Source organism: Sphaeramia orbicularis, chromosome 12 (genome assembly GCF_902148855.1).
Source record: "Sphaeramia orbicularis chromosome 12, fSphaOr1.1, whole genome shotgun sequence".
Lineage (NCBI taxonomy): Eukaryota > Metazoa > Chordata > Actinopteri > Kurtiformes > Apogonidae > Sphaeramia > Sphaeramia orbicularis.
This window is the reverse complement of record NC_043968.1, coordinates 31,763,127-31,790,462: the sequence shown is the minus strand read 5'-3', so window position 1 is coordinate 31,790,462 and position 27,336 is coordinate 31,763,127. Positions and strand designations below refer to the sequence as shown.

General features: G+C 38.4%; 1 protein-coding gene across 1 annotated transcript; it reads right to left on the bottom strand.

Moving 5' to 3' along the window:
* Nucleotides 1-300: 300 nt before the first annotated feature.
* ccdc146 (coiled-coil domain containing 146) lies at nt 301-27,336 on the bottom strand. The gene is made up of 22 exons (XM_030148325.1): nt 27,235-27,336; nt 26,452-26,534; nt 26,035-26,250; nt 23,627-23,684; nt 21,416-21,498; nt 21,098-21,191; nt 20,921-20,994; nt 19,730-19,957; nt 19,507-19,596; nt 19,098-19,194; nt 17,839-17,931; nt 17,404-17,571; nt 16,765-16,853; nt 15,151-15,315; nt 14,918-14,993; nt 14,287-14,435; nt 13,955-14,183; nt 6,445-6,555; nt 6,129-6,266; nt 5,408-5,533; nt 3,203-3,325; nt 301-570 (listed from the first exon to the last, which is right to left on the bottom strand). The coding sequence occupies exons 1-22, from the start codon at nt 27,334-27,336 to the stop codon at nt 370-372; spliced, it is 2,793 nt and encodes a 930-aa protein (XP_030004185.1). The 3' UTR covers nt 301-369.

The window sequence follows — 27,336 nt, the reverse complement described above, 5'->3', positions numbered from 1 at the left end:
TGTGTTGTCACTAACATAAATCACTAGGAATGTAACGTTAGTCAGATAGGTATGAACTGGGGCTCTTCTGTAAGAGCGGAGGTATTGGAGGAGACGGAATGAGGTATGCATGGATCCGTGAACCAGAGCCGGGGCTGGAGCCGGGGCCGGAGTCAGGTGAATTGTTGCTGTGCAGCACTCATGAACCCTCGGAACAAGCATTGCACATGCCAGTACTCTGGAGGCGTGGCTTCGGGGGGTGGGGGGGGGTCTGTAAAAAGAGGTTTGGACTATTGAATTGTGTGTTTTCAAAATGTAGCTTGTGTCAAACTGTTTTTCCAAGATCTCCTACCCCACCTTTAACTCGATGCTGATGTGTACATTGTTTGGTTATGTCTCCAGAGGTTTGAGTGCTGGTTTGCGGTAGTGTCTCATGTGGGCTCCAGGTTGGAAGGGCTTAAAGGGGGCATGGGCTCCGTACGGTTTGGGCAGGGGGAGTTCGTCATTCTGGGGGATGTATGCATTTGGACGGATTTCGGCCGTGGTGTACACTCCATTAGGCAACAGGTTCCACTCGTTCTCTTCAGCCAACTGCAACACACAGACACACAAAAGAGTTAAAATATACAACAGAATTTTCATCATGTTAAGGGATGATTAAATAATCTTTGAAATATCTCAAGGTAAATGCAAGGACAAACAGAATAGATGGGAATATGAGGGTTCAGAGTCTCAAGGTTGATTGAAGATTCTTAACTTTAAACTAGTGCTGTCAAAGTTAACACATTAACACGGATTAATCCATTATCATGATTAATCTGATTAAAAATTTTAACGCAATTAACTCATCTGCAGCACAGAATGACTCTGAACGTCTCTGCCAAAGCATTTCAGGCAGTTTGTCCAAGTAGAGTTAGCGTCGCACATGAATAGAAGGGCAGTTGATCCGGTAGTGACAAACAGCAGAACCAACCCATAAAGATGGAAGACACTAAATGGAACGTTGGCCCATGGATGGAAATATGAGGACAAGAAAAAACAAGATGGAACAGTTGTTTACAGTTGTTTTGTTGAAACTGTTGAAGGTGTTTAATAAACATGTTAAGAGCATATATATTCCCGTCTTTCTTGATTTTGTTTGCTGATGCAAAATGAAACATGATAAATGTAGATTAAAAATGAATGATATTTAATCGTGATTAATCAAAATTAATCCACAGCAACCCTGTGATTAATCTGATTATAAATTTTAATCATTTGACAGCACTACTTTAAACACATAATAGAGATTAGGGATATAAGAAATATTGATGTGATATAGGATGTGATATACAGGGTTTCTCCTTTTAGAGTAAATTAATCTTCAAGCATAAAAAGCTCTCAATCAGTCAATCAATCAAATTTTATCTATATAGCACCAAATCATAACAAAAGTTATCTCATGACGTTTTACATATCAAATTGGTCGAAACCAGACTCTAAGCCAATTTACAGAAACCCAACAGAATCCTCCAGGAGCAAACACCTGTGACTGGTGACAGTGGAAGGAAAAACTTCCCTTTAACAGGCAGAAACCTGGAGCAGACCCAGACTCCTGGAGGATGCCCGTCTGCCTTGACCAGTTGGGGTTAAAGAGAGAGAGTAAAAGAGGAGAAAAAAGAGAGAGCGATAGAGAGAGACTGGGGGAGAGGGGGAGAAGGGGGGAAGTAGGGGGAGACACGTGGATGTAATTGATGCACAGATAACTGAACTAGAACTGTCAAAAGTAGATCAGCTGGTGTTAGTATAATTACTAGAAACCAGAACAAAGGTCAATGTCTGTTAATACTACTACTACAAATACAAGCACTAATAGTGGATATACTACTATTACAACAGTTAGTACAAATAATAGAGCCTCTACCATCTATGGAACGATATAATAAACACTGTCATAACTATATGGATAAGTGAGTGATGACGATGAAGGCAGGAGAGAGGCAGGACCACAGCTCTGCCTGCACATCAATCAGTTTGACATAATCTGACATTTAATGTAGAACAAAAGCTGATTTATATTGTGAGTACTGAAAAAACTATGCAAATGTTGAAAAATGGGTAAAAGTTTCAAGGTTAAGCCATGTGCACACTTTACTGCGACCATTAACCAACTTACATTATACTGACACTGAAAGCAAAATCACAAACATCAACACTATTAACTTTTGACATTGTACTACTGTAGGTTCATTGTTAACTTAGAAATTAAGAACATTTTATCCAGCTCAGCCTTATCTTGATAACTGTTACACAGATGAATAAATTAAAATGTAACCGGCAAAATTCTTCCCTAGAGCTTGCAGCACACTGACATCATCTGGGAAAACCGATTTGATCCCAGTGCGTTTGAACCCCAGTGGCACCCTGCTGGGAAAAGAAAACCACTGTGTCCACTTCCTCATGACACTAGACCCCCTTTGACTTTCACCCCACAACAGCATGCAAATGAACTGTGCCTAAATCACAGAGAAACTTCAAAGAGACGGCGATTTCCTCATGCATATGACCAGTTTATCCGCTGGCATGTGATCTGAGGAGTAATGGCTCTAAACGCAAAAAGCACAGCTGGAACTGCAAATAAATAAACAAGGAAAAACATATCGCTCCGATAGTTTCACATAAACATATACTGTTTTTCAGCAAATACCTTGATACTGGCTCTAAACACTAAATGTAACTTTTCACTCAAGTTTTTTCCTTTTTTAGTCTGGTTTGGTATTGTGCGTGCAGTATGGTGGTGTATTTTTGGGCTGGTGGGCACAAGCAGGAAGAAAGCTGGTGAGAAAATACAGATCAGTTTAACATCAAGCTACTGACAGCAGGGCTGGTTTCAGACACAACCGATCCCTGCGTGTTTGCCTTTGTTGTGTAGACAGCCGGTCCTTCTGTTTGTCAGCCAGTCTGCCCTTCTTGTCCTCTGTTCGTGTACTATATATGGTGAAAACGTCCCTGTTTTTGTCTAATCTGTGTGTGTGTGTGTGTGTGTGTGTGGAGAGTTTCCACTCAGGCCCCTGTCTCAGCCTATGCTTGTTCAGGTATACAGGCCTTTTGTCCGTCAGCATCTCAACTCAGTCCTACCTTGAGTGTTTGTGCCCTGTTCTTTGTCACTCTATCTTCTTTTCTTGGCCCTCGGTGCTTTAATCAAAACCTGACCCGGAGTCTTTTTGTGGGTTTGTGACTTTACCCTTTCTTTCTCCTCTTTGTCCCTCTGCCTTCTCTTCTTGTCCCGGAGCATCCTCTTCCACTCTGCCTCCATCTCAGCGTCGGGTGGCAGGCCCTGCTCCATCCGCCGCTGGCAGCTGTCCATCTGGAAACACAAGGCAGTGCAAATACATTCACTTTGTATTCCTATCACTCAGTCCACTCTGCGCTGTCTTGCTTCAACTCAATTCTAACTCCACTCAAAACAGATGGCTGTGTTAGTGTAAGAATGTGGGCAAAGTTATGCCTCTGCATCTTCTGCCTCTGACTGTGTCTGTGGGAAGCTGCAGGCATACATCAGCTGCAGGGGCTCTTCAGGTTATAACACACGTCTCTTGAAATATTTAGCAGGCATGTGGAAAATTCAGTTCAGAAACAAAAAGCACGATAGAGACACATATAGAAAAGTTCAAATCTGTTCAAGGGGAGTATCTCATTATGTGCAAGAGAAATAAATTAGAAGATAAACAGTCTCTTATAGTAACTGACAAAATATGTAATTAAATAACCTTTACTAATCAAATGGGAGGGGATTAGATCTGAATTATTTCTTTTCGGTACAAAGCTTATATGAAGAATATAGCACTCATTCTGTTGCATCGTTCTGCCACATAGAAATGCTTTCTTTGGGCAGATTTACCGGACAACACCAGTCAGCAAAGTCACTGGGACAAAACTGAGTCAACACAATCAAGGGGAAGATGGTGTATCTCGATGTTTATATACTGAACACTTGAATTCTCCCCACCTCCCATTCAATCACCTTCTCAGATTAAAACATTTATAATCCAAAACTAACCAAATGTAATAACCCACACAAGTCTATGAAGGAATTACAATATGTTACCTATTATATATATTATCTATTGTGTTCCTAACAGGCAATTGGTAATCAGTTTACATTTCAAAGTTAACCATTCCAACAGTGTAACAGTGGCGGATGATCTTAAATCTAGCTAACATAAATAATGTCACTTTGTTTGCCTCCTGAATAACAGATTGGAGTGATTTAGTGACAGGAGCTGAGTAAGTGTGAAAGAGGTAACTGCAGCGTGACAGAAGGGCTGGATTTAGCTTCCTGATCGACACTACTATAAAAAACAGACACAGAACAAGGTTTAAACATTGACAAATTATACCTACTTAAATGTACAATTCTGATTAAACAGCAAAGCAACAGAGGGTAACTTACAGCAATCCTGAGGGAACAAATGTATAAGTGAAGCTGATCTACAATCTGAAGCTCAAATGTTAACAACAATAAATTCTTGGTTGCAACATAAACTCATCTGAATACATATGAGTAGCTAAAATGCTAATACTGCTAGCTGCTATAACTCATTACACATTTCTATATTTCTAAACTCCATGTACACAGCCTAGCCCAAAAAAGTTCCACACTAGTATTTCATTAGACTTTGATTACAACACACATCAACTTCTCTTCTCACCCTGACACATCCATCATCCTGGAACAGGGTCAGTCTGGACTCATCAGACCACCTGACCTTTGTCCACGGCTCACAGTCTAATCTTTATTCTCTCTATCACACTGATGGTTGTTTAAGAAATGAGAAGCTACTCACTGCTTCAGTTAGGGTTAAATGTCTTTTTGCATCCGAAACAAATTAATCACTGCAGCAATTATCCAATGGAAGGATCGTACCAATTTGCTTTATTAAATCTGGGTGGAGGCTGTGTGTATCTAAACAACACACATGATCTGGAGAGTCAAAACTACCGTCTACAGATCCAGCTGTGCTTGTGAACACTCAACACACCTGGCAAATTTTAATCCTGGCTCCCTGATGTTTTTAGCTCCTTTAATAGTGCTAATTTGTTTTTATTTTTCTTTCTTCCCCATTTATTTATTTTATTGACATAGCTTTCCACAATCCCTTTGGAGTTTTATCTTATTTATGAAACGGATTATTGAACTGCCTCTCTATGTTTACCTCATGATGTGATTTACGTAGAAATAAATAGGTAAGGGGTGAAATACAGGGCACGATGAGGAAAAGGCACTTTGTTGCTCTCTTCGATCGTGATCAGTGGAGGGTGAAAGGAATAATAGGAAAAACAGTGGGAAACTGAGGGGGGAATGTGCAGCCGAAGTGAGATCACACGTTGGGAGCCCAGAATCACATTGTTGTGGTTATGCGCTGTGAGTGACTGGCACCCCTCTGACCTGCAGCTCTTTCTCTTTGATCTCTTGTTGTAGAGACAACGTGGCCGCTTGCATCATGGAAAGTTCAGCGGAAACTGCCATTATTCGGTTGTTGGTGTTGGTTAGATTAGTACGGACCTCGTTCAGCTGGAAGCAAACGACATACAAACAAAGGTTAAATGCTGTTCAAAAAGGCCTCAAGTTATGCATTTAAGTGCAATTTTATAAGACCTATACCACATATACTTTATAACAACTGCTTATTTTGACTTTACATAAATCACAGCTATTTTGTGTCATGCTGAGTATGTGTTACATGAACAAAAATGCATGTATGTTTTGTGCTTTTGGATATATAGTAGTTTCAGATTGCATTTTCATCTCAATGGTATTATCATAATTGCACAGTGGCATGTGCTGCTTCTTGTTCCACTTTATCGTGTTAAGGCTATTTATAGATGGGGTGTGTAAAGTAAAGAAAAAGAGGAAGATAAATGAGAGTCAGAGAGATTTGTAATGCTCAGTGAACTCCTTAATGCCCACTCTGTGGGGCTCCTCACATGGAGTATCCATGCTTCTGCACAAACTTCTTGTGGGCTTGTAAGAGGAAATACAGAAAGGAGATAGATAGATGAGACTGTGAACCAACGGCTGAATGTTAACAACTACTGTGAGTGCTAACCTGAGTGTATTTCTGACACCTGGGTCTATTCTTTATATCCAAGTGGACCTACTTATCTACCTTTTTTGCCAGTGACAGTCGATCCTGTCTGCAGTTCTCAGACTGTTCTTTGAGAGGCTTTAGAAGGCAGGTCACTTGGTCCACGAGGAGTTCTTTTTCCAGTAACTGCCTCTCACGCTCTGCTAGATTCACCTCCAGCTGGATGTGCACACAAAATGATAATGGTTTAGCATTAGGACAAAGTGGTGCATCTTTACAGTCTTTTCATATAAAAAAAGAAATCCATGTAGAAAATCTGATTCAAATACATGTAGATATGCCATGTTTGCACACATAAACAAATGTGATTACAAGCCTGTGATGCTGTTTGATGTACCTGCTCAATTTTCTTGACCAGTTCTACAGTGGGGGGGTCTTTGCCTTTTAGCTCTTTGTAACCCACTGTTCGATTCAGACCTTCAAATGTCTGGTGTCTGGCTTCAGACAACTGAAAGACAAATAGACATTACAGACAGATTAGAAACTGCAGCGATCAAATCACTGTCATTGATATAAAGTAATGAAAATAACACAGGTAATCTCCCACAGGGAAGGGGTAAACAATATAAATCTACTGTTAAAAAAGCAGGATGTCTGGAATTAGCCTGCCACTGTCTGTGTCTCAAGTGGCTGGTCCTACCTCAGTGTGAGATACGTATTGCACAGGGGAGTTAAAAAAAAAAAAAAAAAAAGAAACTCTTTAGACATTCTTCAGCAAAATGTAGTGCCTATATGTGAGCTCCTGTGAGGTGACAAGTCACTGGCAACGTGTGATAAGAGAAACCAAAATTTAAACTGCCACAGGATTCCTCCAAGGGATTGTTTTTTTTTTTTTTAATTTCCTGACATTCCGTAAGAATGCAGTAGTAGAGGGGAGGTAAAGATACAAGGCAGCACAAAGAAGATGAAACCTGAGACACAAAAGACAAGATGGACGACAAGAAAAGATATTAAAATGCTGACCATTAACTGACACTTTCAACTCTAAACAGCTGCAGCGAGTATACGAAGGCCTTAGAGATCCTTGATGGACATAATTTACAGGCAGGTAAGGGAGCCATATTAATGAAAAATGGGCCTTTTATAACTACATCAGGTTGCTTTGCTACCCCGGAGACAATTTAAAGAACAAAAGAAGCAGAAGCATGTAGTGCAAGAAATATGACCAACATGCTTCAGACTATTTTCATTTCCTGGAAAGATCCAGCTACGAAGAAAGCCTTTTTTATATACAGTACTGCTTCCACAGTCTCAATAACAAGGTAGTTGAGAATATAGACTTGGAGAGGGCTTTAGCTGTGCTCAGAAACAGAAAAGCCAAGACATTTGATAAACTGATTCATAATGATTAGCACTTTTAATGAAGGAACATAAATGTAAACTGGCTTAAAGAGGATATGCTTCAGTTCATCTGTCTAATGAAAAAAGAGAAAGCGCTTCCAATATCCAAAATTTTATATAAACTGTGTAAAAAAAAAAGACAAATTATAAGATATGTAGCCTATCAACCTGCATAGGGACAACAGATAGAAATGAGCAATTACAGGCACTGCAGTACCTCGACAGAGAAGATAATGCAAATGCCCAATGGCCCCATTGCAGCAAAACAAAAGGTAGTCTATATATAAAACTATATGTAGCTGAAGTGATCAAGCAGCCATGACAGGGACCTTAAAAGAGAAGTAAAGTAAAGTAAGCAGAAATAGAACGAAAGTAAGATGACAAAGAAGACAAAAAAAGAGTATTGGAAAACAAAGAGAGGATACATGAGAAAATATTAGTTGATGTCTAGGGAGTTTGGGGAGGGAGACAAATGTAAGTAAACAAGATAGTGAAAAAGGTTGGTGGATATGAGGAGAAAAACAGGGTGTGGAAAAATGTTGGACACAGGCGGTCTGACCTGACACGACCTGTCTTATGAAATGGCAGCTTCTCTCCGCTCGACCATACAGTTTAGATGGGTGTGTATCTACATGTATCTGCGTGTGTTTACGTGCACGTCTCAGAGGTGAAAGACAGCGTGGAACAAAGTGATGATTCCCATTTCCCCTCCCTTCACGGATGAGATTAATGAAGCCTCGCTCATGCAAACAGACAGCAAGCCTAATTAAAAGAGACTTAGGTTTTCAGCCCGTTGAAAATTCTCCCTCAGCGTCATATGACTCTGGTTTTAACTTTAAAGGATGGATGTCATGTGATTAACCCAACTGTTTGTCAGGCTGAAAGTTACAGATGCTCATGATGAAGAAAAAGGTTAAGAGGTAGGCAACGCTGACGGTAAGCAGCTGATCGAGTGAAAAGCACAGATAGACATGAGAGCGCAACCGATATACTCACAGACACTGATAAAAAGACTGACAGACACAAGGAGATAAAGTGAAAAAGAGCAAAGGAAAGCAGAAAAGATAGTGTGAAGGCCAGAGGAAGAAAAAAGCCTGAGACATAGGATGTGAAAGCTGACAAAAAGACACAATTAAAGACACAGAGAGATTGTGAGAAATAAGAACTGGGGCTGACCAACAGGGACCAGGGTTATCTGAAGTTTTCACACAGAATATGACTTTGACAATAAAACCTTGCTCATGGTGCGGTGAGTTGAATTCATTATTAGCCATTTCAAACCTTAATAAAGCCAACCGGAGCTATTTTCTGCTGTACATACAAGTCAGGCTTCTCCAACTAGACATGATCAATTGTCACTGCAGAAGTTCTCTATTTTATAGCAGCCTAACCTTGATGTTTTAACTCATCTCAAGGCTTTATGTGGAGAGGAACTTTTCTTAGACTCGGTAAATACCCAAGTGTGTTTGCCCGCTCCTCTCTTTTGAGTCCGCCTGATCCGTGTTCCACCCTCACACATAACAACCCTAAGCCATTTAAACACTACATGATGGATGGGTTGCAGCGCTTCTCTGTCACTCTCTTTCTCTCCTCTCCACTCTTCAATCAATCTTTTTTTTCCTCTGTTTTGCCCTCGCACTGAACATTTTTATGCCTGTCCTTTTCTTTCTGTTCGTGATGTTTGTCGTTCTCTTTGTATTCATCTGTCTGTGTGTCAGTGTCTCTGTTCTGCCTGCCTGCATCTCTGTTTACTTCATCTGACAGTCACAAAGAATTGCTTCATTCTTGGCTCATGAACGCTGTAAAGCATTGTACATATGACAGCAGGCTCCCAGAATGCAATTTGCATATATTTCAGCTCAGTTAGTAGTTAACATTATGGCTTAAAGCCACATAATAGATGGTGCGCAGCATGCTTAACAGCGTAACAATAAAAAGATAAATAATGAACCTATTTATGTAGCACTTCCAAAATAAGGTCAAAAATGTCAACCAATTAAAAGAAATAAAAGACAAAGGGACACATCAGTAAGCAGAAAGGTCAACAAACTAAAACAGCACTAAAGTGATAGTCATAATAAGGTTATGTAAGGTTAATTATCAGAACACGTCTGCAGAGGAGCTGAACTAAAGCTTTCATTTTCCCCCATTGAGGGAGAAGTTATAATTAGATATTAAAATGTACATATATTTTTTTTAAAATTCCCATCTGCATAAGAATGGACAGCAGCTCTCAAAATACTGGACACACATGTGGTAGTAATAAGTTGCTCTGGAACAAAACATAACTTGGAGGGATTCTATTAGCTTCAGTGATGGAAAAACACCCCATTAAAATCATGCCAAGAAGGACACGGATTTAAGGAAACAAGGCTGCAGAATCATTAGAAGTGAACGTGTGTAGAAGATGCAATACTAAGCATGTGAAAAGGTTTTCAAGGATGATACCGCCTCCTCTAGCCTCATCTCCTCAGGCAAATCATTTCATGACTTCAAGCCCTGACAACAAAAGCCCTCACTTTGACTTCAAACTAATATACAGGAATAGTAAAAAGGTAATGTAGTTGCCTACAGAGGACTTCAGGCTGTATATGATAATAAAGGGAAGGTAACTTGTGGTCAGACAATGCAATACGAGTTAATAATATTGCATTGCATATACCTGCCTCTGTCCTATAAGAATTCTGCATGACCAGTGGGATGTGGACAAAGTATACAATGTTATTCTGCCACATAAAGTACATACTCACAAACCTCTGTCCATGCTGTCTATCAAGATTCAAGATGTATGATGGGTTTCCTCATGCTAATAAGTTCCAGACAAAGATTAGAGACAGAGCTCCACAAACAGTATGAATCACAGCAATAGTGACAGTGCAGTGTGTCATCACCTCCACCCTGTTGTAAATTTCATTCCTTTACTCTGTGTGTGTGTTCTAAAAATATATCTGTGTACACATTTGTGATATTGAGCTTTTGACCATGACAGTCGGTGTAACTGAAGCAGAGCGAGTCATTAGAGGACTGTTGAGTAATATTACCACAACTTCACGACAGCTCTGCCAAAGTGTGCACTGATGCACCTGTACATTACGTGTGTTTGAGGCGCTGATGTGCCAGTAACTCATAAACAAGCAGTAAATTCACAATCTAGCACCAACCTCTGTTTATTTTGCAGCAATTAAAATTCCTATGAGCAAATGAAAGCCTCAGAGTATATTGAACTTCAATAGTCTCACAGATGGCTCGATCTGTCTTTGTCAAAAATTGCCATCAAAGGGAGGGGGGGCCCGTCTGCAATGAACAGATAAACCGGTCACAGATGAATACAAATACACAATATATATGATAAATCGACGGCAAGACAGTTGCGCTGAGATTGAATTCGCATAGAGAATGAATTTTTAGAGAGAATGAATCGAGCTGGCGAGCTTCCTGCAGCAGGAGAGACCCCTGTGATTCACTTTTTGTACCCAGGGGAACTAGACGGCAGCACGAGGAAAAACAGTTATTTGGCAGATGATTTCCTATTTACACAGTTAGAAGAGGGAGCAATATAGAATGACTGGATGAAAGCATGGTCAAATAAACAGTTTGATACACTAATAAGGGGTGTAACTGGTGGTTTTCACATAGTTCACTACAAGCATATCCAAAAAGGGAATAATGGAGAGAGAGAGAGGCAAAGGAAAGAAACATAACGCACACTGTCAAATTCACTGCCAGTCTGAGAGAGGAACAAAGGATGGGACATGGGGTAAAGAAAAACATGAAACTAGATAGGGAGAATGTGATGCAGGTACTTCTAATGAAGCAAGAATTTGGGGAATGTGTTAGGAAAGTAAGGGAGGATGAACTGTCAAACAAAAGCAAGGAGGAACAGAAAGCTTTTCAGTTCAGAGAGATTTCTATCAAATCCATTTTTGTGTATTATCTATGGATGAATACATTATACTTTACTATTTTTTTTCCATATCTCTATTAGCCTCAGCAGTATTTGCTGTTCACTCTAAAGCAGCAGTATTACTATTGTCTGATTCAAGCATTTCATTTCCAAGAGTCCCATGAAATGTAGAGTATTTTTTCCACTGAGGTTAGAGCTAAGATTCGATTTTCAACGATGTAAAGCAAGAGGAGGCAAGAAGAAAGTTATTTGAGGCCTTTCTGTCACTGAATGAGTCTGAAGTAGTGAAAGGAGTAACAGAACAAGAAGAAACTGCCTCGCACGATCTGTTAGATGAAGAGGTAGAGGGGACTAACCAACTTCTATTAAACTGCAAAGCTATTGAGTGAAAAAGTTTCCCAGTTCATATAATGAAATTGGCTTGTGTTGTGGAGTTAGTTTTAAGAGATGTTTGTTTTGTTGTACTGTAAACAGACACACCTTCAATTTCATCTGCAACTAAATGCCAATTCAACTAATAGTACCACCGTGAGTCACGAAATAAAATTAAGGTTGTAAGCCTTACAACCTTAATGATGATGAGAGAAACAACAGAAAAATAAAAGTGGAATGGAAAAACATGCATCACTAAAGATCAGGCATAAACAGATGGAGGATGGGAAAAGGTTTTCAAAAACAGCACATGGTAAAGCTTGTTCCAATTCTGTGTCCATCCAAAAGAGCACAGGACTCAGATGAGAGAAGTCTGGTCCAGCAGCAAGTCAAACTAGTCACTGTGATCCAGAACAGCAACACACCCAATCCCACAGCGCAGTCACTGGCACAGGAACTCACTGTGTGTGTGTTTATGGATAAGATGTCTGCTCTCTACGCCTGTCTCAAATGCAGCCCTTTATATCTGTCTGTCTCTCTTTATGCATTGCAAAGTTACATGAACATGTTTGTGTTTTTATTGCATTTATTCATGTGTTTCGATTTTGCCTCTGAAACTGTGTAGTGTGAGGTTTCTGGGTTTGTCCCTCTTGGTTATATCTATATCTTCCCTCCTCGTGTCTGTTTTTGGAGTTTTGTTTTTGTACTGTTTCTGTCTCTATTTCTATTTGACAAAAGTCAATTCTCCTCACCAAAATGGGAGAGGATCAGCTGCGGAAATGAAGCTATAAATTGGGTATTTTTGAAGTGTGATCAAACATATTGGAGACATATTGATGTAGGCTACAACCAAAGAAGACATTTACAAAAAGGAACAAATTTGCTCTTCTAAAGCTTTGGTCTTGGATATGGAAGTGATGGAATATGCTTGCTGTATTTTTGCTGCACAAAGGTATTTTAAATATAGTTGAGATACATAACCAGAATATTAAGTCTGTACACTAGGCCTACAGAACAGCCCACCTACCTGTGTTTACTAGAATAACACAATCTTTACTTGGATGAAAACACAGATGCACTCATTAGTGGTGTTCTGTACATCACCATTGCTATTTCTTTGCAAGTGGGGTACTTGACAGTTTTTTGCTTTTCCTTTTCCCCTATCCTGACATAGATATTCATAAAAGTGAACAATGGCCTGCAATTCCCTGAGCACATACATACTCTCATGTGCAGAAATACACATTCACATTTTTCTTTTCCTAGGAGAACTCAACGCTGAAGTCAAATAACTTACATGAATCACATAAATGTCTAAAATGATGTGTTTTTACAAAGAACTACAGGGACACACACACATACACATAGTTGGACAATAGCCTCCAGCACGATTGGAAAAAACCTGTCTGGCTTACATGACCATGCATACTAACACATACGAAGTTTGTGAAGGAATTCAAAAAGAAAACTTTGCATAGCTTGTGCACAGATGCAACCCTAGACATCTGATCACCAGGAAGCAGTAAATGACATGTCTAACTGCCTCCACTGAGGATTTTGATTTGGATGAGCTAAGCCACATCTTGATGGAGACAGGGTCACACTGTGACTTGTCTCTTGGGAAATGTGGACAACAGTGTACTATGAGCAACATTTCCACTAATTAGTGACTATAACAGCAAACAGTAGCTCTGGCTGAACTGCTGAACTGCGGGGAAAATAAACAACAATAAACAATCTGCAATGGCATCGCCGCAATAACCGATGGAGGCACAATAGCACTTAATAAGAAGCAGTGAACACATAATGCCCTTGTCATCAAACATTTAATAATGCTTTAGGAGCATCATTATCATGGTAACGTTTGCCCCCTGTCCACAACAAATATTATAAAAATTGAATGTTTTAATTACTTCTTGACGAGAAAGGGAGAACGCTTACAAACAGGAGACGTGGGCGTTTGCAGAGTGTTACCAGGTCATAGAAAAGATTTTAATGAATGATTTCTATCCAACGTGTCTAACACCGACTCTCAACCATTTAAAGAGTGATTCTCTGAAGTACAAATGCATTTTTACACCCACAAGTTTACAAGTAATTCGAATGGCATCCTATAAGTTTACACAAACTTACATACGTCTTTTACTGTGGATTTTATACTTTTAACAATGATCCACGAGATTTGAAAATGTGCATAATGACAAATGCACATTGTACTTTTCCTACCTACCTGTATGTGCAGCATGGTGATCTCTCCCTCCAGCTTTTTTTGAAGAGGCACCTCTTTCCTTTTCAGGTCTATCTGCCTCCTGTCTTCATTAATGGTTATCTGTAAGTCTGTCATCTCCTTCTCCAGTGTCTCCAGTGCCATGTTTTCTTTATTAATGGCTGCCTCCTGGACATTAACTTTTTCATAGTAAGTGAACAACACCTCATCATGTTCCAGGAGCTGAATGCCACTGAAGGAGGGAGAAAGCAGAAGGATATATACATATATAACAAATTCACTAATATGTATAGTTAATAAAATGTTTTTACAGATGCATTCCATTTTTAACTTACAGAAAATTGCGCCTCTGTATGGCCATTTCATGTTTCTTGTTTATTTCCAGAAGCACTTGCTTCTGGACATCTATCATTTGTGTGAGTTTCATCAGCTCCAGTTTGTTGTCGTCACACTCCTGATTGATCTGTTGGAGCTTCCAGGAAACCTAAAAGAAAAAGGCCAATAGTTTAACATCAGTGGGATTCTTTCATTTGTATGCCCATAAAATATGAGTTTTGTTCATGATGTCAGGATACATCTAGATTTAGATGCATTTAATCTGAGCACAAAGGCAAAAAAAACTGATGACATTTTAAAAGATTTTTCCATTTAAAGTCAAACTACAAGTTTTTGCTGTTTTAATAAAATTAGCTATTTCTACTTAATATTTTTATGTTATTGTCTTGCACTATGAAGCACAGTTTCACAGTAGGCAACACAAGAAATCACAAACTGTTGATAACTGTGCACAGCATTCCGTCTTCAGTGAAGTAGAAAGACAGATAAAGGGTTGACCAAATATGAGCTTGGTTTCTTGATTGTTTAAGGGAAAGCAGCATCAACACTTCCTTATTTACTCTAAACTTAATTTTGCTGGTGGCAGAAAGTCTGGGATGAGATATTATTATGTGTGTTGTGTGTGTGCACCTTGGAGATGTCATTGCGTAGCTTCTCTCTCATTCTGCAGCTTTGAGAGATCTTCTTCCCAGCTTTTGTGAGCAATCTGAAGTACATTCACAAAAACTTCTCAAATCACCACAGAGTTATATAAACATGTCTTTAACTGAAACTTAACAGAAACTTAACTGCTGTAAGGACACTACTATACTATCATTATGGACATTTTTTTCTGATTTGAAGTGCTAATACAAAGACAGTACCTTTCCTTGTTGATGACAATGGTGCGCTGGATTTCCGTCTCATTTTCAAGGACCTTGAACTGCTCACTCAACTCTGTAATAGTTTGTGATGCGACCTGCTTCAGCTTGACATATTTTTGCTTCTCCTCCATGATCATATCACACAATTTACAGTACTGTAATGTTCTGAGAGGAAACACAGTCATTCGTCATACACTGATATAAAGTCATGTCACGTGCAACATATTTGTGATAGAAAAAAATAGATGAAAATGACAATCATATCTAAGTAATTGCCAATATTAGTGATTCTTCATGATGAAAACTACACACAGATTATGAATATAATCAAAATACTGTGATACTGTAATGTCCTTTGGTTAGAAAACAACTTGCAGTTCTTGCTTCAGATTCCCTGTCTTTATGCAATCTACAGGTCTGTTGTAGCCAAACTAAAAGTAATATGAGAGTGAGTGTGCTGTTGCCAGATGCATTATTCTAAGTCTGAACACTGAAGTATGACCAATTAGCAAGATATGGTTTTGTGCCCAGACAACATTTGCAGATGTCTGAATTAATTATGATCCCAGCTGTTATACATATCCAAGGAACCAAGGAAATAACCAGGGAATCAATTATCAGACCTAGCACTGGCCACATCTATACACTGTGAATAGATCTGCTGTGAAGTTACTGACACACCAACAGGACACATGAAGACAGGGACGGGGGAGAAAATGAATGTGTTTCCTAATACTACCTGGTTGCCTCTATGAAACTGGGTTCATTTTGGTACCTGGCACTTTGCCAGCTTTTTAGACCCAACAATAAAACAGAAATTTAGACATATTTCCCCCCAGGATGTACCTAATGATGACCTCAGATAAATGCAAAAAAAAAAAAAAAAAATCAATACTCTTGCTCTGAGCCATCCCAAAATCAATGAATTTTTAATAAAATACTGGGGCCAGAAATAGGACCTAAATTGGGACAGGAAAAGCTACCTAGGTGTCAGTGCAGTTGATCTGGAAAAGATGGCTTGAAATGGTCTTATAGTGCTATAAATAAAGACACTGTGTTAAATTTGATGATCCTAGTGGTTTTTCTAATCCAGACATGTGGGGTTTTCATGAATCGGCAGTCTCATTCCAGGTTTCATGTGTAATGTGAGTGGAAACGATGGGTTACATGCAAAACCTGCCCATTTAAACACAAATAAATTGTGAGTGATTTTGCAGCAGTGGTCATTTTGGTGAAACACTCTGCCTTGCATAATTAGTTTGATTCCAAAAATGTACCTGTGAGAAAATAAAAAGATATTCAAAAAATAGTAGCGCATAATATTTTTGTCCTTTTTACCGTGTTACATGCAGATTTTTGTACAAAAAAGTATAAAAAATATAAAAATTTGTTTTATCTGAAAAATTGCTTCTCTTTTATCTGAGTAAATATTTATTTTTAAAATAGACTCCAAGTGCTTCCAAACTTGTTTCTTGTTTTGAGGTACCAGTTTCATAGAAGCACCCACCTATTAAGAGAATACTGAAACTAAAATCATGATAGCATTTAGCATGATATTTTTAAGAGCCTGGAAAGGAAAAGGGATTAAATAAACCACTTAAACAACTACGACACCTGCGCTGTAGCATAGCATTGAACTTGGTGAGGTCCATAATGATCAGCTCTTTTTCTCGCAGCTCTTCCTGAATGTGCTGATTCATGTGCTATGGAGAGATATGAACAGGTTACTACTACTGTTTCATCACCACACTGAAGACTGAACTGTGTGGATGTGAACTACACCATAATTATGGGTGCACACCAAATTAGCTGACCTAAAAGTTTCATGTCCAAAATTAGTGTTGATGATTAGGATCAAGGAATCAGGCCTGCGTTTATATGAGCTCATTAAGAAAAGCTGTCTTTGTCTTCTGTCACTAACAAGGAAGAATCTTCTGGAACCAAAATGAAAAGGCCCAGATTTACTTATTAAAAATTTCAGTCAAGAAATTTGGTTTATACCAAAAACATTTTTTTTTAAATTTTAATTGGGTTTAAAAAATGCTTGGGGTTGTTTTTACATGTAGTCTAGCTTTGAGAATTGACCACAGTGTTTTCCCAGAAGTAATATGATAGTAAAATCATACTTTTATGTTAGTCTCTTTTCATTGCTCAGATACTTTATAAATATTTATCTGGGACAAATGCACATTTTATCAGATGCAATTAAAAGCCTTTGGATATCAAGTTCATGTGTGTTCATTTGTGTTGCACCTCAGCCCTAAGCAGTTCTCGGTGCTTCTGGCCCTTCTCGTCAGCTTTAATATGGGTCAGACATCTGAGGTTGTGGAGTTCTTCTCGCAGGCTGTTTGACTCCCTCAGCAGATGCTGAATTGCCCCGTACTGCAGCATCTTTTGGCTTTCCTCCTCAGTTTCTGATTGCTACTTAGGAATACCACATATTTTTAGATTGTAAAAAAGGAAAAAGAAATAATTCAGAGGATATTGACAGTTGAATGAAGAAGCAGATTTGTTTACCAGGACAATAAATAAATAAAACAAAGTATTCTCTGCAGGGAAATTAAGATTTCATTCAGTTATGAACCATAAGAATTTGGAAGCATAACAAGACATTTGTTGCAGAGCCTCTGCAGTAGATTGTATTACATTTTACAGTTGCTAATAGTGTGTCCACCCACACATCCACACCTGTTTTTCAAAGCTGATTTTCAGAGCATCCACTTCTTTCTGACATTCTATCCTCCGCTGAATACTGGCCTCTCTCTTGGGAACAGCATCTAACTGAAAATTCAAGTTGAAAATAAAATGTTGTTAGTGGAGAACTATACTATACATCTGTACATCTATATGTACTCTCCTGTATGCTGAGAGGCTTTCACTGTCTTTCCTTTTGCTGCCCTTGACTGTGGTGCATTAGGCTTTACATACTCTACAAGGAAATAAGATGAGAGCCCAGCACAAAGATGACCCAACTTCAAATCAGATTCAGTCAGTGCATATTCATTCAATCCCACATTAAACATTGATTGCAAAATAATTAATACTATATATCACAGTTTCTCTCTGCGCTCTGAGCTAGCCATTGGGTGACACTGAATGTGTTCACTAAAACTAATAAAAAATGAATGCCTTCAGGCGGTGGGATTACCCCTCTCTGCAGGGGTGTCAGGCCAGTTGAATTTGCATGTCACATATTTAAAATTTGTCTGTAGAAGTAGATTTAGACGAAAGCGATAGGTTAGGAAAATGACAACATGATGGAAGTGTATTTCTTTTTTATTACATGTTGTAATAAATATCATCACTATTCAGTGTCATGGTTAACCCCCACATTGTGTAAGGTTTAAAACATACTGCTGTGTCAATATTAAAGTCATCAATCCCACACTTGCAGAGATGAATGCAGCATTCCTGTGGTAAACCTTAAAACTGGCGAATAATTGTCTAAACAGCCTCCTGAGTAAAAACCATTATGTGTAACTGCCCATATGAGGAGCATTATTGATTGGTAGATTAAGATTAGATTAGATTAAGAGAAACCAGGGACTCGTTTTATGGAACTGCTTTATTTTCATAAATGTATGAAATCCCATGTGAGTCATAGTGATTTCCTTTCATATTGTGCATGCTTATTGAGAATGCTGACACATTTCCACAGCTCTTCCTCTCTTCTTCTCGCTGCTTTCACTGTAAAAACTGAGTACATCGGTAAAAATGACGTGAATGGAAGAAATTTTCCCATGTAATGAATAAATGATTAATACTCTCCACACCTGAGTTTAATTTTCCAAACCACTTGCCAAAATCACTCCGAGTAAAACACATAACAAAGTGTGGATTTCCAAGTACGTTATTACAGTCAGTACAACACATGCCAGGAGATATGAACTTTAAAAACAAAATGTAGGCAAATCTTTTCTCAGTGAAAGTAACAATCAATGTCTCACCTGTGCCTGTAACTCATCATAGATACACTGTGTGTGTTTGAGCTGCTCCATAGCCATGGCCAGTGCATGCTCCATCCTCTTGATAGCTTGCATCTGCCTGAGAAGAAAAACAGACACTTCTGATATATTTATATTCATGACCAAACTAAGCTTCCACTTTTCATCCGTAAGGCGTAAAGAATTTAATGGTCTAAAATAAGGCTCATCACACATGGAGTCCTGAATTCCTGTCAAATTATGCAGGTTGTCACAGTTGGGAATATAGCTAAAGCACATCACTGAAGCTTCAGAGGCTCGTTGAAAAATGTCACTTTATGTACAGTAAACTCAAAAGTCATCATTAAAATGTCTTTGTACAGAGGGACTAATTTATATGTGTGATAAAGCTTAGTTTTACGTCATTCTGTACCTATTTTTCTCCCTCAGCTTCACACATTGGCTTTCGTACAGGTGCTTTCTGTCACACCTGATGTTCTGCAACTTCATTTCCAGGATTCCTCTAGAGATGATAAACAAACAGTGGAATTCATATAAAAACAGAACAAAAGCTCCCCAACTTGTCCACAACATTTCAAAATACAATATTACATTTCTGTCTTAATCATTAGTCATAAACTGTGCTGTATTTCTACCTGGTACCAATGATTTCCATCTCCTCCTCCCTAATGAGCTCCTGCTCTTTCAGCAGCTGTCTGCTCTCCCTTTGACTGGCCTCTGCTTGGGACCGGACACCCTCCAGCTCCTTCATTACCTTCTTCTTCTCTGTCAGGAGGGAGTGGTTATGCTCATTTACCTTCTTCACTTGCTGTTCCATTTCTGAAATCTCTGTATTTAGTGCCTCTATCTTCTTTATTGCCGCTCTGAGGTGATGATGGTCGTGGGTGGGGGATAAAAAATTAGACACAAAGTATGAGTAATTATACGACAAATGGAAGTGTGTCTTTTTTGCTCGAACTGTGCGCTGTAGGAGTGCATATCTTATAAAATAACAGCATGTGCATCTATCTTTTACACACATCCAGCAGTACTCCTCTGCTTTGTGAATTTCAAATTACAAGTCATAGCTCACATGGCTCATACCGGCATTTCCACAACATCACTAGACTGCCAAATATTAATCTGAAATAAACATAAAAGAGACTGCAGCAAGGCTGATGCGAGTGGGACCATCCCTTAGTAGTGATGGGCATTTTAATATAAATTTAATGATGGCTGATGTATATGATCATCATTTTTGTTTATTCAAGGATTTTTTTCCCCTCATTTTCTTGAGAATAATTGACCAGTACTTCAAATTGTAAGCCATGTTTCAGTTTCTCATTTGGGCTGGAGTATTTCTTTCCACAGAATCCACAAAATCCACTGTACATCCAAAGGAAATTAACTTGAAGACAGGAAAGTAAGCAACAAATGACGAAGTGGTTCTTGTGAGAAATATAGAAGTGATAATTAAATTCAGGTATACACTGATTCTGCTCAGTGAAGTGCAATAATAACTATACACAGAGCAAGCGAAAGTAGTTGAACCTACTCTTCACATTCTACACTAAGCTTTACTAATATAATGCAGAGTTCATCCTGTTAAATCCACTTTTTCGTATGTGGGAGAACTCAATGAATGGGTGGAGAAGTATCATGGAGGGATTTTGTGAAATGACTGCAGGATTGTAAAAATCAGGGAGTGACTTAATTTTCAAAAGGTGTTACTGCTGTCTTTTTGTGTTTTAGCTTCTCATTAATGGACCCCGTTTGGGCCTCAGTCCCAAAAATTAGCTCCCCAGCTTTTCCTTAATGAACAATGTTGAGGTATTAAATATACTTACTCCCTTTTAGTGTGTTTCCTTTCAGTCTCCTTTAAAATCTGGTCAGGTACGCTTATAAGCTGTGCTCTCTCAGCCTTGTAACATAAACGAGCACACAGACATAAATGTGTGAAAAACAGATGATTTGTTGTTTTATTGATGATGCGCTGTGAGCGATGTCCCCTCACACACACAGACCTCTTTGAGCTCTATGATCGCCTTCTTGTCCTCAAGCTCTTTTTGTTCTTTCAATATCTGCATTTCATGTGTTGCCACATCCTCCATTAGACTTCTGTGCAAGGAGTTAAGGGGAAGACAAAGAAAAATCCATTTTTTAAAAATATTTTTGATTGACAGCATTTAAAAGATTTAGCTACAGGGAGAAGCTATAAAAACACACAGATAAAACTTAGATAAATATACACAAAGACAATGTTAGACAGTTTGAAGGAAAAGGACCTTAGTTTCACCACACACAACTGATAGCTGCATCTTAAAAGCTTAGTAATTTAATACCTGACTTCAAGTTGTCTCTGAGCCACCTCTTTTCTCAGATCTTCATATTTGTCCTGCAGAGCTTTTGTTCTGCCCTCCAGCTCCTGCAGGATTCACCATGACATGAATATTAAATTAAATATCAGTAGTTAAAGTCAATTTTCTACATTTATGCTCACAACTCTGGGAGTCCGCTTCAACAATCTTTGATTTGAACATACGTTTTTGTTGTTATTCTGTCCCTAATATGCTTCCTCCACCAGCTCCAGGTTAATGCCTAAAATGTATTCTTATGACCCTCTGTGTTTGAAACTTACCAATGTTGAAAAAGCTGGAGTACACCAAGGTCATTTTGTAAACAGGAGTATGAAACCAATCAGAGCAACCAGATGTTATCAGTGTGACATTATAAATATCATGTACAGTTTCTACAGAATCTACAATTCATAAAACAAAACAATTCCAATAATTAGAAATGTATGTGAGGAGTTAGCTTGTTCAACATGTATGAAGAGAGTGTCTGCACGTGACAGAATTCATTCATTATCTGAACCTGCTTTATCCTCAATAGGGTAACGGGGGTCACTGGAGCCTATCCCAGCCACGTATAGGGGAAGGCGGGGTACACCCTGGACATGTCACCAGTTAATCACAGGGCTGACATGTAGAGGCAAACAGTCAGTCTCACATTCACACCTATGGGCAATTTAGATTAACCTATCAGTGCATGTCTTTGGATGGTAGAGTACCCAGAGAGAACCCATGCAGACATGGGAGAACATGCAAACTCCACACAGAAAGGTCCCACCCCCATCAACTGGTGTTGAATTCAAACCCAGGACCCTCTTGCTGTGAGGCACAAGTGCTATCCACTGCACCACCTTGTCTTGTCTTGTTAAGGGTTGCATGCATGATGCTACAGGTCCAATACGACACATTGTTCAATAACCGCAGAGAAGAGACTCATAAAACATCCCTTTACACTTTTATATGGCTACAGTATTAACCATTAACATTATCTATCTGCCTGGTAAAGGCAACCACATCTATAATTCATGTTGTATGTACTAATACATCAAACATTATACATTTTAAGTGATCTGACCACTTACACTCAACCAATACCTCCATCACTCTGTTATGATGCTTTACATTCTAGTGATATATTGTGCATGTCCTTAATATGTGAACATATAGTTTTAAAAGCAAGAGCCTGATACATTAAAACACAATTTTGCCACATTATTTATATTTGTAATGAGAAAACAGTTGCATGTTTCCAAAATCTACACACAAATTTATGTGAGCTGATGAATTTATTTTAAAATAATTCTACAGAGTAAAATTTCCAACCCCTTGCAATCATTAATAGCACAAGCAACAGAATTTAAAGTTAAGTTGTTATTTGTACAGTGGTTCATGCTATGCTCTTTGAAAACCTTTAGCTGATCTGTATGTACACATATTTCTCTATTTAGACTTCCTTCCACAAAACGTAGATTTTTTTTTTTTTAGTGCTACTGGTTTCATCCGCTAACTCAGATTTTATGACCATCTAACTGTTGACTATTCAAGCTGTAGCATGATGGGTTAACTTTTGACTAAATACCCTGCAGCATTACACAGTCATCACACAGTTCAACACCTTTGTCAATGGAAGACTGGAGACTAAACTGAGGAAAGACTGAATATCCTGTAAATAATTCAGTGGTTACTTGTTTTCATTTTTATTTTACTTTCTTACACTTCAGCTTGCAGAAGTGTATTCACCTAAATGGAGCATACGTTGAAAAATAAACATCATAACTTAAACAGTTTTTTTTTCAACTGTCCTTTTCCCACAAACTTTTTGAAGCCCCCTCATACAGTGAAATAAGTAATTTTGTAGGTAATTCATGTGTTAGACGTTTCTAAAATGGTAAGCCATCTGCAAAGTAGTAGCCATTAGAAACTGTACTTCAAAATTTTAATTAACTTCATCTGTAACAAGAATTCATTTCTTTAATTTTATGCCATCCCTTTATCTGGGCACAAGACTGCACTATCATTTTTTTTTTTTTGGTCTTCATTTTTCAGCTTTAAATGGTCATAGAACAACTAATGGCACACGTTCATACTGTAGGATTTAGCTTGGATGGAGGCTTTAAATATAAAATCCTCTTTGAAGACTGCTATTGCAGTCTTAATCCATGTCTCTGAAACTAGACCTGGATGGTGCAATGATGAACTTACAGCAGGTTTCAGCTGAATCTCATTCTCTTTCTCCAGATATCGCTTCTCTTCCCAGAGACTGCACATGGGGTGAGTTAAGGCAAGGGGAGGAGGGGAGAAAAGAGGGAGAAAAAGGGAAAAAGATAGTAAATTCATTACTTACTAATGAATAAATTTGTTTGTGTTCCTGCAGTTACACTCACATACCTCACAAACTGAAGTGTAATATCATGTCAAGTAAGTTGCTAGCGATAAAACCCTTCTTGCATTTTTTCTAATATTAGATAATTAAAAACATCTATGTACGAACAGTGCATACAAAAGCACTGGTATACATAATTCCTCACACACACAAAAACCTCTATGAATATTTAATTTCCCTACAGCATACACTTTTTGATCAGTTTATTTAAGTTTGCATGACATAATTTCAATTCAGCTGTCACTGTGAAAAATCTTACAATAGCACATAGTGTACATCTGCACGTTTCACAAAGTAAACGATATTAATCTTCCTGAGACATTGATATATTGGATATTAAGTGATATACAAGGAAAACTGCATGAATGCTAAAATATGTAACTGGGAAAAGTGCTGAATTCCTATGTATCTATTTGGCCAAAGATAAAGGACATAGAGATTTTAAAAGGCATATTTGCATGCCGCGCATCTGCTTGTCATATGCAGACCGCTACTCATTTGAGCAAGAGAGGAGAGAAGGAAAAGGAGTCAGGGAGATATTATGCTAGAGGGCACGAAAGCAACAGAGAAAAGAGCAAAGGGAGAATGAGATATGGTAAGAATACTAGAGAGCTTGCAACCAAAAGCTGTCATGTGTAATATGCACATTCAGTGTCTAATACTGTCCATTACAGCAACCAAGAGAATGCAATGTTAGTTACTTTATTTAATGCTGCAATTACGTACTGCTGGGACTACAACTCTGTGCTTCAGTGTGTGCTTGGCACAAAAAGCACTTTACCCTACAGATCATATCTTTGCAATACAGTTGTGAGTTTGTGTGCTGAGTGGTTTAATATTGCAGAGGTAGTCCAGAGTCAAATGTAATTCAGAAAAGCAGAGAGGAAGAGAGGGATGCTTAAAAGACTATTAAGCTGTTGAGTAAATGAGGGTTAGGAGTATTAGACATGTTTTCACCTCTTTCTTTCGCCTCTACTGCCTGTTTTGTTGCATTCATTGTTAAGCAGTCCCTTTAGATTGACTCATTTCCAAAAATGTTTGGAAGTAACATTACTAAGTTATCTCTACTTCTATTCTAAATGATTTTCTTCCCAGATTCAGGAAAGATTGTGCATTAACTGTGCTGTGACTAATAAGTACCCAGGAAAAGTAACTGTTATAAAAAGCTTATTCTGGCTTTCCCTGTAAAATGTGACTTAGTAACAACCTTTAGACTCCTGCAACCTGCTTAATTTTTTAAAGGGTAACAAGCAAAACTGTTTAGGAACTTCTGCTATGTGTTATCATGTTGCTTAGCAATATTCCAGTAACCTCCCGGTGGCCTTCCAAAAGTTTAATGTTGTGTACAAAGAAGAGGGAAATGTTGAAGTGGTGTGTGCTCCTCCAGTTCTGTGGGAGTGTTTGACCATTTGGACACACTGACAGTGGTGGTGAGAGAGTTGAGGAAAGGGAAAGTGAAACCTGCAGCAAAGAGAAAGATTGGTTATGGTGAGAAAAAGAGACTCGTATGAGCAAGTGGAAAAGGGTTAGGAGAGAAGCAACTCATGTGAGAAATGAACCAGTGAAGAGAGCTCAGTCAAGTTAATGTGTTACTTCAAGAGCAATCTCAAAAATCCTGTTGAAGCTTGAATTTATATGAATGGTGTGCACCAACTGTTCCCCACGGCAGAATAAATCTCAGAGGAAATGTTGCGACAGAAACAGGAATAACAATTGAGTAAATTATACTAAAGTTTACTGCTAAAAGTAGCATAACTTATTTAGTTTCTTTCAAAATAACACTGTGGTCCAAGCAACGTACACACAGTACATATGTTTGTGTGTGTTGTGCTCTTTTACTCTCACCTTCCTCTCTAATGTGCTTCAAAGTCAATAAAAACTTGTGAAGATGCTGTCTCACGTATCTCACCTCAGTGTCAGGTCCCCTATTACATACCTGCAAACCTGGACAGTATGTGTATGTCTATGTACACATATGCTCTCATACACATGTACACAACTTCTCTTTACACCTGCACTCCCGTTTCACCTAAGTTTTCTTCTTTCACTCTTCCATCTCAGTTTCCTCTCTACATCATCAAGTTCATTTGTGTGAGTATGTGTGATGTGTGAACAAGCTCCCATTAATGTGACAGAATATATGAATCAGTGTCAGACTGAAAATAAATGAGTGACTGCAATATTTTATTATTACTTAACAGAGTGTATAAATATAAACTCATCTTACCACTCCATTTCATATTGTGTCTGGTGGTCTCTGTCCTCAGCGGCTTTCAGTTCATTGTATGCATGAAGGATCTGTTGCCTCAGTTTGGTGACCTCGCTTTCAGGTTCCTCAGAGGTGCTCTGCTCCTCTGTTCTCTCCATCTCTTCCTGCAGTCTGACCAGCTCTGCATGAGATCTCTTTGCCTGTCCTAAGAGTTTGACCTCTGAGTCCTTAACACTATGGATGGAACACTGATTTAATAAGCACAGTATACAACACACAGCCAATATGGACAAGAACAGCTGGTATAGTGTCTGAGTCTTTCCAAGCACTCCTCAGAACAGTGGATCCCTCTGAGCAAAATCTTGTGAAATTATACTCTAAAATACAATATGGTGTTCATAATTTCTTTTAGTCAAGAGAAACAGTAAATCGTACCTCTTCAGAGTTTCATGGAGTCTGTTGAATCTGGTTTTCAGTTTAGACACTTTGTTCTTGCTGATTTTGCCCAATGACAACAACTGGGAATCACAAGAACAGAAACATTATATTTTTATTAATATGAACATGCAATAACAGTCATTTCTAATCTTTAAAATGATTCCTGCTTTTATGTAGAAGAAAATATGAGATATCAAACTATAAAATGTAATACACAGAACAAAACTGCAAATTTACAGCCAGATTGAGTGATTTAATGTAGATTTATAACAACTACATGTATGGCATCTGTTTCCTATATCCAGCATGCCTGGTGGGATTTACAAATTTCCTGGTCCATTTATCTACATCTGAACTCTCCACCTACAGACAAATACTGCAGCATTTTTAAGCAGCTTGGCTTCATTCAGCTGGGTTTGTTACAAATCTGTGTACATGGCTTTTCCAGCCAAAGCTTCACTATTTTAGAGTCTTTGATCTGACCCAGAGCTGTCTGTAATGGGAGTAAAAATAGTATTAGAATATCTCTGGCTTTAGAAATGTCTTGTTGTCATTTTTTGGGAGGAGATAGAATATTCAATAAGCCAATATTGCTAGGAAACAGATACGATTCTGACCAGTAAGCAGTTTTGTGTAATGTTGTTTAGTGACAAAATTAAGTTCTAGAAGTTGAAAGCTAAGTCACCAGAGGCTCTAAAAGAATTTCAGATTTCATTACAGTCAGAACTTTCTGATGAAAATTGCTTTGTTTTTGCTGTAATATGCTCAAACTTCAGTTACCGTTGTAAGAAAAAGCTCAGTTATATCTGTTTGGAGTTGCCAACACAAAGTGAGATCGACCACAACAAAACCCAACTCCCAGATGCCCTGCAAGGAATTCAT

What these genes read in the sequence shown, in the direction of transcription:
- ccdc146 (XM_030148325.1), bottom strand. Translation starts at nt 27,336, where the DNA reads ATGAATTCCTTGCAGGGCATCTGGGAGTTGGGTTTTGTTGTGGTCGAT. An exon ending in ATGATGAGTTACAGGCACAG is followed by an intron (nt 17,932 to 19,097) that starts GTGAGACATTGA and finishes TTGAATTTTCAG; the next exon opens with TTAGATGCTGTTCCCAAGAG. An exon ending in ATACAGAGGCGCAATTTTCT is followed by an intron (nt 14,184 to 14,286) that starts GTAAGTTAAAAA and finishes TCCCTCCTTCAG; the next exon opens with TGGCATTCAGCTCCTGGAAC.